A 16,349-nucleotide genomic window follows, 5' to 3' on the forward strand; every position below is an offset into this window, starting at 1 on the left:
CTATACCTTTTACCTAACCTTCCGGCACTTTATATTTCAGATGTTTAAACTTCATCGGCAAAAATAAAAATGCTTTATGCTGTCTTTGTGAATGTTAGGGCATCATTACGCTTTCTTGCGCAGACATTGATAGAAAGTAATGGGTTGGCGCAGCGCTCGCCTCTCCCGTGTTTACGGCCGGTTTGTGAAGCGGCCCCTCTCCTGCTATCTATACACGGGGCTGTCAGCGGGAAAAGACGGATCATGACTGGGGAGTGTGGGAGAACGCGCGGTTGATGAGAGAATTGATCAGTACGGAGTGTCACCTACCCGTCCCTGGAGATGGCCTCAAATATGGATGAACGGCTGTCAGCGCAGACATCACAGCCGGGTCCTCTGTGACTTACAGCATGAAGCTTCCATGCACTGAGTAAATCAGCCCTGAGACGTGTCAGCGCGGTGTCTGCCGACTGTATTTCCAGCCCATTCCTTATTTAAAAGCTTGACTTATTTATTTTGGGAAAAACATCAAAATGCAGGCGGCTTGTTTTATCGCCCTGTCCACGGCCATTTTTAACCCAATGACTGGATCTTATCTTGTATATCAACTGCTGACGGTATTGAGCGGCGCAGTAAAGCACCAGCGGCGGCACACTAAAGCTCTTTACTAAGGCAGAGAGCAAGCTGGTAAGGCAAGGCTTCTCTGTAGGAAAATGGCTTAAAGGGGTACTCTGCTGGAAAACAGTTTTATTTTTTTTGCTGATGCCAGAAAGTTAAACAGATTTGTAAATTACTTACTTCTATTTAAAAATCCTAATCCTTCCAGTACTTATCAGCTGCTGTATACTACAGAGGAATTTTTGTATTTCTTTCCAGTTTAACCACAGAAAAAAAAAACATAAGTTTTTGAAAATGTTGTCCATTTTAAATGTGAGGGGTGTTGGGTGGGGACTTTAGGATGCAAATGCGCACGTGCAAAGTAGAAACCGTATATGGTTTCCCGTATGGAACCGTATACATGTGCGTTTCCCATTGACGTCCATGTAAAAAAAAAAAACGTATGCGGTTGCAGGACGGTTTTTAAACCAGAGACAAAACCGTGGTCAACCATGGTTTTGACTCTGGTTTAAAAAATGTACTGCAACCACATACATTTTTTTTAACATGGACGTCAATGGGAAACGCACATATATACGGTTCTATACAGGAAACCATATACGGTTTTTACTTTGCACATGTGCATTTGCTTTCTAAAGTCCCCACCCAACACCACTCCCATTAAAAATGGACAACATTTTCAAAAACTTATGTTTTTTATTTTTTTATAAAAACGGACGGAACCATATGCACTGTTAAATACAGTATACAGTTTAAAAACGCATACGGTTTACTTTTTCCCTTACGGTTCCATCAGTTTTTTTGCCATATGTTTTTTTTTAGAAAAACTGATTGAAAACAGTATGGCAAAAACTTGGTGTGAACCCTCGAGTAAATTCCTCTTGAATTGCTCAGTGTGAACGCACCCATAGAGGTAAGCGCAACGTTGAGTGCATTACATTGCCGATCTACTTGTAGGGAGACCCGGTACTACAGTATTCATTTTTTTTCTTATCTAGACCATCGACACATTGAGGATTATTAACACTATCTGCAGATTACATCAGCGTTCAACAATAAAGATATCTACATTTTTTTAACCCTTTCAGCGCTGGTGCATGTTTATTTATCACATTTAGAGATCTGCTTTACAGCAACATTTATAGCAAGCCCCATGGACATTGACAACAATAGAACTGTCCCATTCACATGAGTTTGAAATATTAACGTGACCAAATGATCTTTGAAAAATATGGTTAAAGGGGTTCTCTTCTGGAAAACAATTTTTTTTTTTTTTTTAAATCAACTGGTGCCAGAAAGTTAAATAGATTTGTAAATGACGGTACTTCTATTTAAAAATATTAATCCTTCAAGTACTTATCAGCTGATGTATACTACAGAGGAAGTTTTAGGAACTGTCCAGAGCAGGATAGGTTTGCTATGAGGATTTCCTAAAATGGACAGAGGTGTCAGCAGAGAGCACTGTGGTCGTGACAGAAATGAAATCCGAAAAGAAAAGAATTTCCTCTGTAGTATACAGCCGCTAATAAGTACTGGAAGGATTAAGACATTTTAATAGAAGTAATTTACAAATTTGCTTAACTTTCTGGCACCAGTTGATTTAATATTTTTTTTTTTTTTTCCAGTGGAGTACCCTTTTGGGCTAGGTTTCTGTAAATCAGAAAATTACCTTTGTATGTTAAAGGGGTACTCCAATGGCCAGTATTTGGAACATTTAGTTCTGAACGCTGTGTGTCATATTGGCCACACCCCTCATGACATCACACCCCGCCCCATCAATGCAAGTCTATGAGAGGGGGTGTGGCGGCCGTCATGCCCCCTCCCATAGACTTGCATTGAGGGGGTGTGGCGTGATATCATGAGGGGGTGTGGCCGACCCCCACAGCACACACACAGCATTCAGAACTAACTGTTTCAAATACTGGCCATTGGAGTACCCCTTTAACATACAAAGGTAATTTTCTGATTTACAGGCTGTTTTCACAACTCCCAAAAATAAAATACTATTCGATGCCTACGGACATCTTAGTGGGAGTTTCCCCCATTCATGACATGACGGGTGTGGTCGACCCCCGCAGCGCGCACACAGCGTTCAGAACTAAATGTTCCAAATACTGGCCATTGGAGTACCCCTTTTAATTATTAATTTTCTGATTTACAGGCTGTTTTCACTACTCCAAAAATGTAAATACTATTCGGTGCCTACGGACATCTTAGTGGGAGTTTCCCCCATTCATGACCCACAACTATAATTTAAAACAAAGCGTTATTAGCTCATGGCCATCAACATTTTACATGTTATATATTATTAGTGTTTTACCTTTTGGTCCAGACTGTACGCCAGCACCCAGTCCTCCTGCTTGGGGTGGAAGAGTAGGCTCTGAATGTAGAAGTTAAGCCTGTATTTCTGATATGTGGCCCCGGCATCGGAGCTGATCATAATACTGCTCTCCATGTCAGGATCACTGAGGAGCATGATCTAGAACACAACAAGCGAAAGATCTACATTAGAATACATTTACAAAACAAATTTTTTTTTTGCAGTCTGCTACATTTATTTATTTTTTCAATTTTAGGAATATATAGAGAAGAAAGTAACACCTGGGATCTTGTGCCTGAGGGGGTCCATGTACCCTATTGCAGCTGCCCCTACCTTGGCACTCGCACAGTGCTCCAACCTGATTCACAGAGAGCAGTGAGGTCCAAACTGTGGCCCTCCAGATGTTGCAAAACTACAACTCCCAGCATGCCCGGACAGCCGTTGGCTGTCCGGGCATGCTGGAAGTTGTAGTTTTGCAACATCTGGAGGGCCACAGTTTGGACACCACTGACCTAGAGGAATAGCTGTCAAATGACAGTCTATGACGGTGCGGAACAGCTGTTACGTGACAAACATTTCTTACAGGTGGATAGGGTTAAAGGGGTACTCCACTGGAAAACATTTTTTTTTTTTTTTTTTAAATCAACTGGTGCCAGAAAGTTTAACAGATTTGTAAATTACTTCTATTGAAAAATCTTAATCCTTCCAGTACTTATCAGCTGCTGTTATGATCCACAGGAAGTTCTTTTCTTTTTGAATTTCCTTTCTGTCTGACCACAGTGCTCTCTGCTTTTTAGGAACTGTCCAGAGCAGGAATAAATCCCCATAGAAAACCTATCCTGCTTTGGACAGTTCCTAAAATGGACAGAGATGTCAGCAGAGAGCACTGTGATCAGACAGAAAGGAAATTCAAAAAGAAAAGAACTTCCTGTGGAGCATAACAGCAGCTGATATGTACTGGAATGATTAAGATTTTCAAATTGAAGTAATTTACAAATCTGTTTAACTTTTTGGCACCAGTTGATAAAAAAAAAGGGTTTCCAGTGGAGTACCCCTGTAATATGCCAATTTTACCAAATTTTAGGTTGAAAAGGCTAAAATAGAGGCCTGGGGTAGAGGGGGAAAATCAGAAGCAGCAATGAGTACTGGATGCAGAAAACAAAGGATTTCAGTAGAACTGCGTAAGGTTTGGACCTACTTGCACAAATTTTTCCCTTCTTGGACAGCTCTTTGGTCTCGGCCATGGTGCAGAGTTTGGAATCTGATTAAAGGGGTACTCCGCCCCTAGACAGCTTACCTCCTATCCAAAGATTAGGGGATAAGATGTCTGATCACGGGGGGTCCTGCCGCTGGGACCCCCACGATCTGTGTGCAGCACCATTTAGAATGCTGGGTGCAGGTGGCGGGGGTCGTGGTGTCACGGCCACGCCCCTCATGACTTCACACCACGCCCCCTCAATGCTAAAAAACGAAAGTAAAATTATCCCAGCAGCTCAGTGGAGCTGATCGGGACCGTCGCGCTGAAACCGTGATATCCCGATCAGCTGAGAGGATGGCGGGAGGGCCATTACCTGCCTCCTCACCGTCCGATCAGTCACCTGATGCTCCAGCCAGGCTCTGCAGGCTGGAGCAGCAGAGCACCGATAACACTGATCAATGCTATGCTATGGCAGATTATGGTATAAAATAAATTATTTCATTACAAAGTACAATTGGTGACCAAAGCCCCTATATGGGTCTGTAGGTGAAAAAATTTAAAGTGTTATGAATTTTAGGAGGTAAGGAGGAAAAAACAAAAGTTAAAAAATGGAAATTGGCCTGGTCCTTAAAGCCAAAATTAGCTTGGTACTCCAGGGGTTAAAAGTTCCCAGGAACACAGTTGCCTCCATAATTCTTCTTCTGAAGAAGAAACAGCCAGAACTTTTCCTAGAGCTGCCGCCCGCCAAACTGAGTAAATAGGGTAGAAGGGTTTTGGTAGGAGTGTTGACCAAGAACCCAATGGTCATTGATGCTGAGCTTGGCCACCCAATATCGGTATCGTAGACTGGACCAACCAGGGCTGTGCCCACTCTCTTCATAGCTGCATAGGCTACATCTATGGCAGGGGTCTTTAAACTTTGGACCTCTAGTTGTTGCAAAGCGACAACAGCTGTGCGGGCATGCTGGGAGTTGAAGTTTTACCATAGCTGGAGGGCCACAGCTTGAAGACCACTTCACGCTTTGCAATGGGAGAGTCTTCCCGGTGACCGGTGAGGTGCAGTCTCCTCCCAGTTTCCCTTCATCACCCTTAGGGTCTATTCACACAGCGGAATTTCCACTTGTGAAATTCGGCCACAAATTAAAGTCCATAGACTTCTATGGGATTCGGCACTCCCATTCACACTTCTGAATTTCCGCTTGCGGAATTCCGCAAGCGGAAATTCAGAAGTGGGAATGGGAGTGCGGAATCCCATAGAAGTCTATGAGCTTTAAAGGGGTACTCCGGTGAAAAACGATTATTTTTTTTAATTAACTGGTGCCAGAAAGTTAAACAGATTTTTACATACTTCTATTTAAAAATCTTAACCCTTTCAGTACTTATCAGCTGCTATCTACTCCAGAAGAAGTTGTGTCGTTCTTTTCTGTCTGACCGCAGTGCTCTCTGCTGACACCTCTGTCTGTCTCAGGAACTGTCCAGAGCAGGATAGGTTTGCTATGGGGATTTGCTCCTTCTCTGGACAGTTCCTGACATGGACAGGGGTGTCAGCAGAGAGCACTGTGGTCAGACTGGAAAGAACAACACAACTTCCTCAGTAGCATACAGCAGCTGATAAGTACTGGAAGGATTGAGATTTTTAAATAGAAGTCATTAACAAATCTGTTTAATGTTCTGGCACCAGTTGATTTAAAAAAAAAAAAAAGTTTTTCACCGGAGTACCCCTTTAATTTGAGGTGGAATAGACCCTTATTGCTGCACAATCTTCTCTCCTCTCGTCTTTCATGATAGTTTTCTGTTTAAATCAGCATGAAAAGAAGACGTAGCGGTGGCGGCGGAGGTTCCCACCGATCACGAAGAGAGGAAACATAAGACAAGTGAAAGTTAGATGACTGCGGGCGCCTCACCGGAGCAAATATGACAACGCTGGAGAATGGCTCCCAGGCATGATGTGTTAGATTGCAGTCACTTCAATAGCTGCTGGAGATTCACTCGTACATAAAACACATCTGCAGACAGCGCTCTCCCAATCTGTTATCTATAAATTTGGTTTATGTTCATGGAGTTAATGTTCAAAGTTGTTTTATAGGAAACGTTCTTAACCTCTTCACAACTGAAATATTAAAGGGGTACTCCAGTGGAAAACTTTTTTTTTTTTTCATAATAACTGGCTCCAGAAAGTTAAACAGATTTGTCAATGACTTCTATTTAAAAATCTTAATCCTTCCAGTACCTATCAGCTGCTGTATGCCCCAGAGGAAGTTGTGTAGTTCTTTCCAATCTGACCACAGTGCTCTCTTTGCTGACACCCCTGTCCATGTCAGAAACTGTCCAGGATAGGAGCAAATCCCCACAGCAAACCTCTCCTACTCTGGACAGTTCCTGACATGGACAGAGGGGGCAGCAGAGAGCACTGTGGTCAGACTGGAAAGAACTACACAACTTCCTTTGGAGCATACAGCAGCTAAGTATTGGAAGGATTAAGATTTTTACATAGAAGTAATCTCCAAATCTATTTAACTTTTTTTTTTAACTAGTTGATTTGAAAAATTAAAAATAAAAAATTCTGCCGGGAGTATCCTTTTAAAGGAGATATATCATGCAAAGGATAGGGGATATGTTTTCAGATTGCAGGGGGGGGGAGTCCAACCACAATCTCTTCCACGGGACCCTGGCTCTCCCTGGGAACAGGGCGTGTCGACCCCCACACGGAGCGGCAGCCGACACGCCCCAACCATGTACCTCTATGAGAGATACATGGAGGGGGCGTGTTGGCTGCCGCTTTGTGCGGGGGTCGACACGCCATGTTTACGGAGAGAGCCGGGGTCCAGTACAGGAGATTGAGGGGATCCTAGAGGCTGGACCCCCAGTGAACTAAATCTTATCCTATATCCTTTGGATAGGGTATACATTTTTTGGCATGGTACTTCTTTTTTAAGGCTATGAAAAGACAAATTTTACCTTATTTTTCTCCTCCGTGTTTCTGTTTTTTTTTTTTTTTTTTTTTTTTTTGTGGTGTTTATTCAAAAATGATTGTGTATTTGTCTTGGTGGTTTTCATTTACAGTTTAATCCCCTGCATTTTCCCCATTACAAGTCAAGTGATTATTTTATCACGATTTCTGTTAAAAATATTTTGGGTGGAAAACAAAAAAACGCCATACATTCACACTTGAAGATTCTTCAAGCTTTTTTTTTTCCACCTATAGAAGCGTATGGGAGCAAAAATGCCATTATTTCTCATAAAAATGCCATAGACAGAGCATGCTGAGCAAGGGTGAAAAATGCAAAACAAACAAAAAATAATGGCATGTGGATACTGTGTTTCATATTTCCCTATTGAATCCCAGCTAACATCTGACTGCAACTTCTTTGTCCAAAAATTTTTTTATGGTAGTTCCAAAACACCATATCTGTGTTTAGGCTAAACTGACTTACAAACCTCTATGGGGGGGAACAAGTCTTACTATGTACAAGTAGAAGGTTTAATTGGGCCTATGATTTGGACTTGCGTGGCTGCAAGCATTGTGTCCTTTCCCATTGCAATGCAAGTCTATGGGACTCTGAAAATAGGGCCACAATTATTTGTGATGAATCGGAATCATTTATTTAAATGTTGGGGTACCATACATTAGTATGTAAAACATAAAGTCCCAGTTGTGGCCCTAAAAGCAAATCCTTGTCCAGACATGTTTCATCCCTCCCCCAAAGGTGGTAGGTTTCATCAGGGGACATAAGACTGGATCATGTGAAATTCTTACAACACAAACACATTAAATGGCATGATGTTATAGATGATACAAATTATAACCATGCTCAAAAAGTAAATACCAAGGCCCACAATTGGGCCACTTACTGAGATATCGCTAGATGGATAACTGGGCATGAGATGGACAGAACTGTAATGATGACTGCTCAGATAAGCATCACAGCTTCCCTTTTTTAACCATAGTCGTGACTCCTATGCTATGCGAAGATTCCTGATGGTTCTTACTGACTTATAATTGGATTCATCAACTTTCCTTTAGAATTTTGGTACTTAGAAGTATAGTAAAAATAGCTCTGCGTAATGTTCATTTCTTTCTGTAATAAAATGCTTGCTGGATTGACTGTAAATACCTGAGCTTATGTAAAAGCCATTGAGTCATCATCAATGTTATAGAATATTGTATTTAATAATTGATTTAATCATTTATTTATTAGGGCGGTATCAGGACAAAACAGGGCCCCCTCCTCAATAGCTGGTCAAAGAAAGACTGGATGTAAATGATCACAATATAATAGCTGGTTACAAAGATACAACAGAGTCTTTTGGAAACCAAACACTATCACTGTCTAATCTAAAACGTCACCTTTGTTTCATATATCCGAATAGATCAACTGAAAAGTCCTTGAAATAATACAATTCTGCCAACATAGAGAAACCAATAGCGCCACAAATATTTATCATAAATCATTATAATTCATGCAAATGCTGGGTTACCATACAATAGTATGTAAAACATAAACACATAAACAAAACATAAAGCAATTTCAGTCCAATTAATCCCTTGTCCAGACATGTTTCACCACCCCCTGAAGATGGTGGGTTCATCAAGGAACATAAGACAGGATCATGTGAAACCCATACAATGCAAACACATCTTATGACAGCCTTTGGCTGTCCGGGCATGCTGGGAGTTGTAGTTTTGCAAGAGTTGGAGGCACACTGGTTGGAAAACACTAGGTTAGAAAGAGTAGTCTAAAACTACAGATACAGTCCTTAGTGGCTCTTGGGATGCTGATAAATTATATTAATTTCCTCATGATGGTTACCAATCGCATTAGGACAATATTAAGATCCATTTAACAAACGTTATAGCAAAATCTATACCATAATGTACATTACAGATAGTCCATTGTTCTCTGCTCTACGAGATTCATCCAAGGCTTCGAAAACCGGTTCAACTTACTATTCCTGAGAACAAAAGCCCAGTAGTAGATTGAGAAGGTGTGGGTTGCTTTGCCTTGCATATTGGCTAAGCCTTTAAAAAATGGCGGCCCCCATTATACCAAGACAAAAGATACACTTTATAAGACCGACTTAACAAAGCATCAGGAAATATCATGCACCGTCTTCAACAAAGGGAATTTCATAATGGCCAAACAATAAGAATATCACGGCGCGTGTTCTTGAAAGGAGCCTTGAAGCATTGTTAGAAAGATCTTTTTTCTATTATCTCTTTAAGAACCAGGAGCCCACCGAGACTCGCAACCTATTTCCTCAATTTAAACATCGTCGATTGGAGATAAATGCTGAGGATGAATCGGGAAAGACCCCGGAGAGAATTTTCCTCCTTAAACAATTTTTTTTCTTCTTCACGAAACGTCCAGTGACTTTTGTGGGTGAAAGATCAACTCATTTGTAAAAGGGTAGCCGCCACACGCAATGATCGGTCTTCGGCAAATGCCGCCTCCCCACTGGTGATTTAGATTAATTGCCTTTCATTAAGTGCCGATAAACAAACTGCTCTCGCGTAGGAGCGTCCTGCCAAAACCCAAAGCTGCCATTTGTAATTGCCGAAAGGACAGATACTGTGCATCGGGGACACGTCAGATATAATATATAACTTCTTAAATTGTAATAATTTTCCATAATATTGGATTAAATGACAGCCTTTATGAAGAAGGAAATTACATCTCAAATGGCTTCTTGCTATTTTGTGGCCATGTAGGATATGAAAAGGGGATTTGACAATATTACTTGCAAAGGAAGGAATGATGCGCACTTATGGGAGGCTCATGTTCCTTCGGAGGGTCTTACGTAGTCACTCTAATAATGATAATATGGCTGGAAGGGAACAAGCAAGTTTAATAACCAAGAGGATGAAGGAGTTTAGTTTCTCCTTGAGGATAGCACCAACATGGTGTGTGGAGTGTTACAGATCATGCACTGCTCCACTGGGAACAAAATATGCAGTGTCACATCCAGACAAGGATCTAGCCTTAACCACTATTCCTACCTATCTGGATGATCCATCCAACTGGGCAACACTCTCTACAATGAACTAGGTACAGGGACATCAAGAAGTGTAAAAAGTCTGGGTCAATAGCACATGAGCAAAAAGGGTACAAAATCAGTAGGCAGGAACAAGTCAGAGGGTCAAAACAAAGAGGGCAGTGTTGTACAAAATCAGAGACAAAATAAAGTCAGGGCAGGCAAGGGACAAACCTAGGGAGCGGTGAAGTACAAAGTCAGCCAGCAGGAACATAGTCAGGGAGCAGGCAAAAGGTCAGGTCATAGCAAGTCAAACATTATAGGAATGCAGGAAACAAGAAAGCTAGTGACAGGACATAGCACAATCAGGGGAATAGGGATGAGTAGAAGATCAGTTTAAATCTCCTGCCACCGGGAGATCTAAGTCCCATTCGAACGACCCTGAAAAGTGCAGGGTCCTTGTCATAATGGCGGTGGAAGCTGCCGAGCATACATAGAAAAGGACGGAAGGGGCACTGCCGGGCAAGGTACACATGTTACACAAAGTAGCTATCCTGGAGAAGAAAGAGAACTCTCTGGTGCAACCTGTTGAAAAGAAGCATTCCTGCAATTCAGTGCCTGATGACTTTACGAGCCTTGTACATGACTGGGGTTTATTAGCCAAACATGAATCAAGGATGCTACCTCCAATGTGTGGCACCTCACAGAAAACTCTGTTTCTTCAGGCAGAGAGGTACTTTACAATGGATAGGCTGAAACCCTCTGTCTATTGTAATACTGAGGAAAAGAACCAACTGTTTGGTGGAATCTGATCCATAAAACCCGTCTTTCTACGACTTGGGCTGGCCCCAAAAATTAGGTGCCATTTGCTGGGCAATTTCTAACTGGGATAAATTCTAACCAAAGAGGAAATGGTAGATGGTACAATTTTTATGGGCAATGACAAACAGTCTCCTAAAACTACTCAGACAGGTATCGTTAGTTAATTGGTTCAGAATTAGTAAATTATATATGTATACAAGCGCTACTGATGGTGATGCCTACAGCAGCTATAAAATACGGGTGGGATACCCTGATTGCCACACCTCACTATAGCACAAAAAGTATTAATATAATGTATTTTAGCGCTTAGCAGGACTTAAATTAATGAGGTTATCCAGGAAAAAACTTTTTTTTATATATCAGCTGGCTCCAGAAAGTTAAACAGATTTGTAAATGACTTCTATTAAAAAATCTTAATCCTTTCAGTAGTCATGAGCTGCTGAAGTTGAGTTGTTCTTTTCTGTCTAAGTGCTCTCTGATGACACCTGTCTCGAGAACTGTCCACAGTAGAAGAAAATCCCCATAGCAAACCTCTTCTTCTCTGTGCAGTTCCCAAGACAAGCAGAGATGTCAGCAGAGAGCACTGTTGTCAGACAGAAAAGAACAACTCAACTTCAGCAGCTGATAATTATTAGAAGGTTTAAGATTTTTTAATAGAAGTAATTTACAAATCTGTTTAACTTTCTGGAGCCAGTTGATATATAATTTTTTTTTTTCCTGGAATACCCCTTTAATGCATATCATACAACCTGGGTGTATAACACAAGAATACATGTATTTATTAATTACAGTTGTAATACATTTTCAGTGATTGTAGTTATATTGGTTCGTGCACTGTAATGGTAAGTGTTAGTGGTAAGTAAAAAAGGTTCATGTACCCTTACGTTTCGCTCTTAATAACCAATAAAAATTGCAACCTAATGCACTCACACAATTTTATCCGGTTTTTATCCCCATTTGAAATTGTGGAAATGGTGCCCCAAACTCTACAATGTTCCTTTATTACAATGTGCTGCTTAGTTGAAGTGTTTATTGAAGCCCGTATCTCTAATGGGTCGGCCCACCACTCTGGATGTCTCATAGTCTGTTTCCTCGTGGAGTCCGGGTGAAGTTTGGGTCGGGCTGGAACAAAGTTCGGGTCAGGAGGGAGACCGCCCTGGCCGGTAGTGTCTCAACCTTACCTTTGCCCACCTGGAGTATACGGATGTGGATCAGTAAAGCAAAGTGACATCACTACAGGGAACCAAAGAGGACAAAAAACCTCCGACGCGTTTCGAAAGCTACATAGCTTCCTTCGTCTGGGATGTTGTACCTTAATCCCGTCATCCTTTATATCTCCATGTACGTTTTAATTGGCTTCACAAAAAAACGAACAATTCAGTCCTGATTTAACCCTTGCGGGGCTAGCGTGTTCAACTCGAATATCCCTTTCCTGGACATTTGGGAAATGAAATGTCCCCCTCTACAATGCGGTGTGATTTTTTCAATCCCGAAAAAGGTGGTGCTATGGATGCTTGATCGTTATCTGTAAAATGCTTAGACAATGGGCGTCACTCAAATTTTTGGCCAATATTATAGAGGTGTTCACTAATCCTTTTTGAGAGGAAGCAAGTAGTACGACCCACAAAAAGTTTCTTACACTGGCATCTGATACCGTACATATCACCCCTTTTGTTTTACAGTTTATATGCTTTTTAATTTTAATTTCAGTTTTTTGGTCCTGAGAGGAGAAAGCAAAGGTCGGAGTTTTATTTTTTGTTGCTGTGCACGCTTTGCATTGGCGACATGGAAAACATCCAGGTTTTAATTGTAATGGGGTATCTGCTTTCTTCATTGTCGGTTTTGGATTTTGTACCGTAGGTGCTATTTTATTTCCACTATCTTGGCTTTTCCTAAAAATGAATGTAGATTCTTTTGGCAAGAGTTCCCCCACAACTTTATCATTGCAGAGAATATCCCAATGTCTGCTAACAATTTTCTTTAACAGATGACTATGTGCAGAAAAAGTAGTGACAAAGGGGACTTGGAGTATTTTTTCTTCTTTTTCCCGGGCTGATATCTCATTTTTATTTTAGTTTATTAATAAAGAGGCCCTATCTATGTTTCCCATCTCCTTCCTTGTTTCCAATAGGACACTCTCATTGTAACTAGAGATGAGCTAACTTACAGTAAATTCGATTCGTCACGAACTTCTCGGCTCGGCAGTTGATGACTTTTCCTGCATAAATTAGTTCAGCTTTCCGGTGCTCCTGTGGGCTGGAAAAGGTGGATACAGTCCTAGGAGACTCTTTCCTAGGACTGTAGGAATGTATCCACCTTTTCCAGCCCACCGGAGCACCTGAAAGCTGAACTAATTTATGCAGGAAAAGTCATCAACTGCCGAGCCGAGAAGTTCGTGACGAATCGAATTTACTGTAAGTTCGCTCATCTTTAATTGTAACCCCTCCTAATAAATTTGTTTTTAAGGTTCTCATTCTCTTCCTCATATTTTTCCCGTTCTGTACAGTTTCATCTGGCTCATAAAAACTGGCTACGTGGGATATTATCCAACCAGCGGGGGAGGTGACAGCTATTTTTGTGTATTTAGCTATTTCTGTATGTAGGTTTGCAAAAGGTGCATGTAGTGATGGTGTTGTTGTTAATAGTAATATTTAAAGTGTACCTGTCAGATCCAACAAAAAAACTTTTTTTTAATATATCACTCAGTACCTAATCCTGACCATGTACATCTCATTTTTATGTGTCTAGCACCTTTATTTATTTTTTTATTACACTTTTAATTTAGCTCACTAGTCTGAATTCCTCTCAAAGGGAGGGGGCGTGGCCTCACTGTGCAGGTCTCCACCCCCTCCCTCAGTATGCTGTCTGCTCACATCTCCCCTAACATTAGCAAAACTACAACTCCCAGCTTGTCCTCACTGACAGTAGCGGGACACAAGCTGACAGTGGGAGGATTATTCCTCCAGTTATGAGCTCTGCGCACACGGCTGTCAATCAAGGAAGTGTGTCCATGACATAGGTGATGACGCATGGACACAGCAGGACTAGTATGTGTCCAAGCAGGCAGGAGGGGCAGTTGTATCACTGGATTTTTCTGTATGAAATACTGAAATTTTCTAATGAAAGCAATTGCAAAACCTATTGGTTATACATGCTTTACAACATATCAAAAGTTTTTGTATCTGACAGTGCCCATTTAAGTCTAAAAAATGAATTTCTTTAGTGCTATATTCGGCAGTAAAATTAAGGTAAAACTAATTTTTATTAATTTCCTCTAAGAACAGTTTCAGTGTAGGTTCCCCATCTTCCCATATAAAATCACGTCATCTATAAATCTGCGCCAGTGGACAAGACCCGCACCCAGTTTGCCACCCGGAAAGAAGTTTCCTCCCAGTGGCCAACATACAGGTTAGAATAACTGGGTGCGAATACGGTCCCCATCGCCATGCCCAACTTCTGCAGGTAAAAATTATCATTATATTTAAAATAATTGTGGGTTAAAATGAACATGATTGACTCCCCTATAAAATCCACCTATTCGGGTGGGATATTATTTTCCAAACTGTGTTCTGCAGCTTTTCGGCCTTTTTTGTGTTCAGTCACCGTGTATAAGGAGGTCACATCTAATGTGCAATTTTAAAATGTGAGTGGTATCTTTTAAATATGCCGGTAATTTTATAACACACGGTTGCAACTGTTGATCCACGTATCTTGAAAGGTTAGCTGTAAGAAAATCTATACCCGAAACAATTGGTTTTTGGTTATATAATAAAATACAGGTATTTGGGGGTTATGTGTACATATATATTCTCCTTCATTTTTATTGAGAATACCCCTGTTTTTTCCCATAGTGGTTAAAGGGGTGCTCTGCTGCTCAGCGTTTGGAACAAACTGTTCCGAACGCTGGAGCCGGCGCCGGGAGCTTGTGACAGCATAGTTCCGCCCCCTCATGCTGTCACGCCCCGCCCCCTCAATGCAAGTCTATGGGAGGGGGCGTGACGGCTACCACGCCCCCTTCCATAGGCTTGCATTGAGGGGTGGGGTGTGACGTCATGGGGGGGCGGGGCTATGCTGTCACGAGCTCCCGGCGCCAACTCCAGCATTCAGAACAGTTTGTTCCAAACGCTGAGCAGCGGAGTACCTCTTCAAAGTGCATAATCCCTTCTTATATTTTTCCGTAGGGTCACTTTTTAAAAGTTCATAGGTTTTGGTATCACTTAGCAACCGCAATGATTCCTAGTGGTAATCCTCTGAGGTGAGTATCACAATACTCCCTCCCTTATCGGCAGGGAGGATTATGACATTGTTATTTAATTGTAATTGTTTAATGGCTGTTCTTTCTGTGTTTGTAAGGTGACAGGCTTGGCTATATGATACAGTGATCAGGAGTTCAGGACGGTCATCTAACAAGCCAAGGATACGATAACCGTGTTCAAGAAGAGCAGAGAATGACGAACGTTAGGGGGTGAAGTGAGGTCAAATCAGAAGTGAAAGTGCAACAAAAGAACTTATCGGGGAAGCAAATTCCAAAAAGATGATATTTACCTATACCTGACACTAAGTGAAGTTTAAAGGGGTACTCCGGCGCGAAGACATCTTATCCCCTATCCAAAGGATAGGGTATAAGATGCCTAATTGTGATCTTGCACGCAGCACCCCATTATAATCAGTCCCTGGAGCACGGAGCATGTTCGCTCCAGGTCTGATTACTGGCGAGCATGGGGGCCGGAGCATTGTGATGTCACAGCTCCGCCCATTTGTGATGTCATGCTCCGCCCCCTCAATGCAAGCCTATATGAGGGGGCATGACAGCTGTGAGGGGGCACATGGGGTGGGACCATGACATCAAAATGCTCCGGCCCCCGTGATCACCAGTAATCAGACCCAGAGCGAACATGCTCCGGGGACTGATTATAACGGGGTGCTGTGTGCAAGATCACGGGGGTCCCCAGCGGCGGATAGGGGATAAGATGTCTTAGCGCCGGAGTACCCCTTTAGTGACATTTTATCTAGGGCACCTTTTGTTCTGATAGGCTAGGTGGTGGTCCATTCTGAATCTCGGCATCTATGCCATCCTAGTTGTGCAAAAATCAAACCAAAACTGGCTTAGTTGCTATAGCGACCAATCACAGTACAGTTAAACACAGCACGGCATATCTTCTGAAAATGTCTGCATTTTAAACCATACAGACGACATCTTCTTCAGGAGCTGAAACCAGATGACAAACCCAAACACCATTGGGGAGATTTATGAAGACCTGTGCAGAGGAAAAGTTTCCCATAGCAACCAATCAGATCGCTGCTTTCATTTTTGAAAAGGCCACTGAAAGGTGAAAGAAGCGATCTGATTGGTTGCTATCAGCAACTCAGAAGCTTTTTCTCTGGACAGGTTTTGATAAATTTTGATAAATCTCCCCCCAATGACTTTTGAACTTACTT

General features: G+C 41.8%; 1 protein-coding gene across 2 annotated transcripts in view; it reads right to left on the minus strand.

Moving 5' to 3' along the window:
- SORCS3 (sortilin related VPS10 domain containing receptor 3) overlaps positions 1-16,349 on the minus strand; it is a 680,789-nt gene that overhangs the window by 393,724 nt on the left and 270,716 nt on the right. For both annotated transcript variants that reach the window (XM_056530530.1, XM_056530531.1), the window contains exon 4: positions 2,918-3,076. In XM_056530530.1, coding sequence (XP_056386505.1) covers positions 2,918-3,076 — 159 coding nt within the window. The remainder of the gene's footprint in view (positions 1-2,917; positions 3,077-16,349) is intronic.

The sequence above is a fragment of the Hyla sarda genome, chromosome 7 (assembly GCF_029499605.1).
Source record: "Hyla sarda isolate aHylSar1 chromosome 7, aHylSar1.hap1, whole genome shotgun sequence".
NCBI classification, from domain to species: Eukaryota; Metazoa; Chordata; class Amphibia; order Anura; family Hylidae; genus Hyla; species Hyla sarda.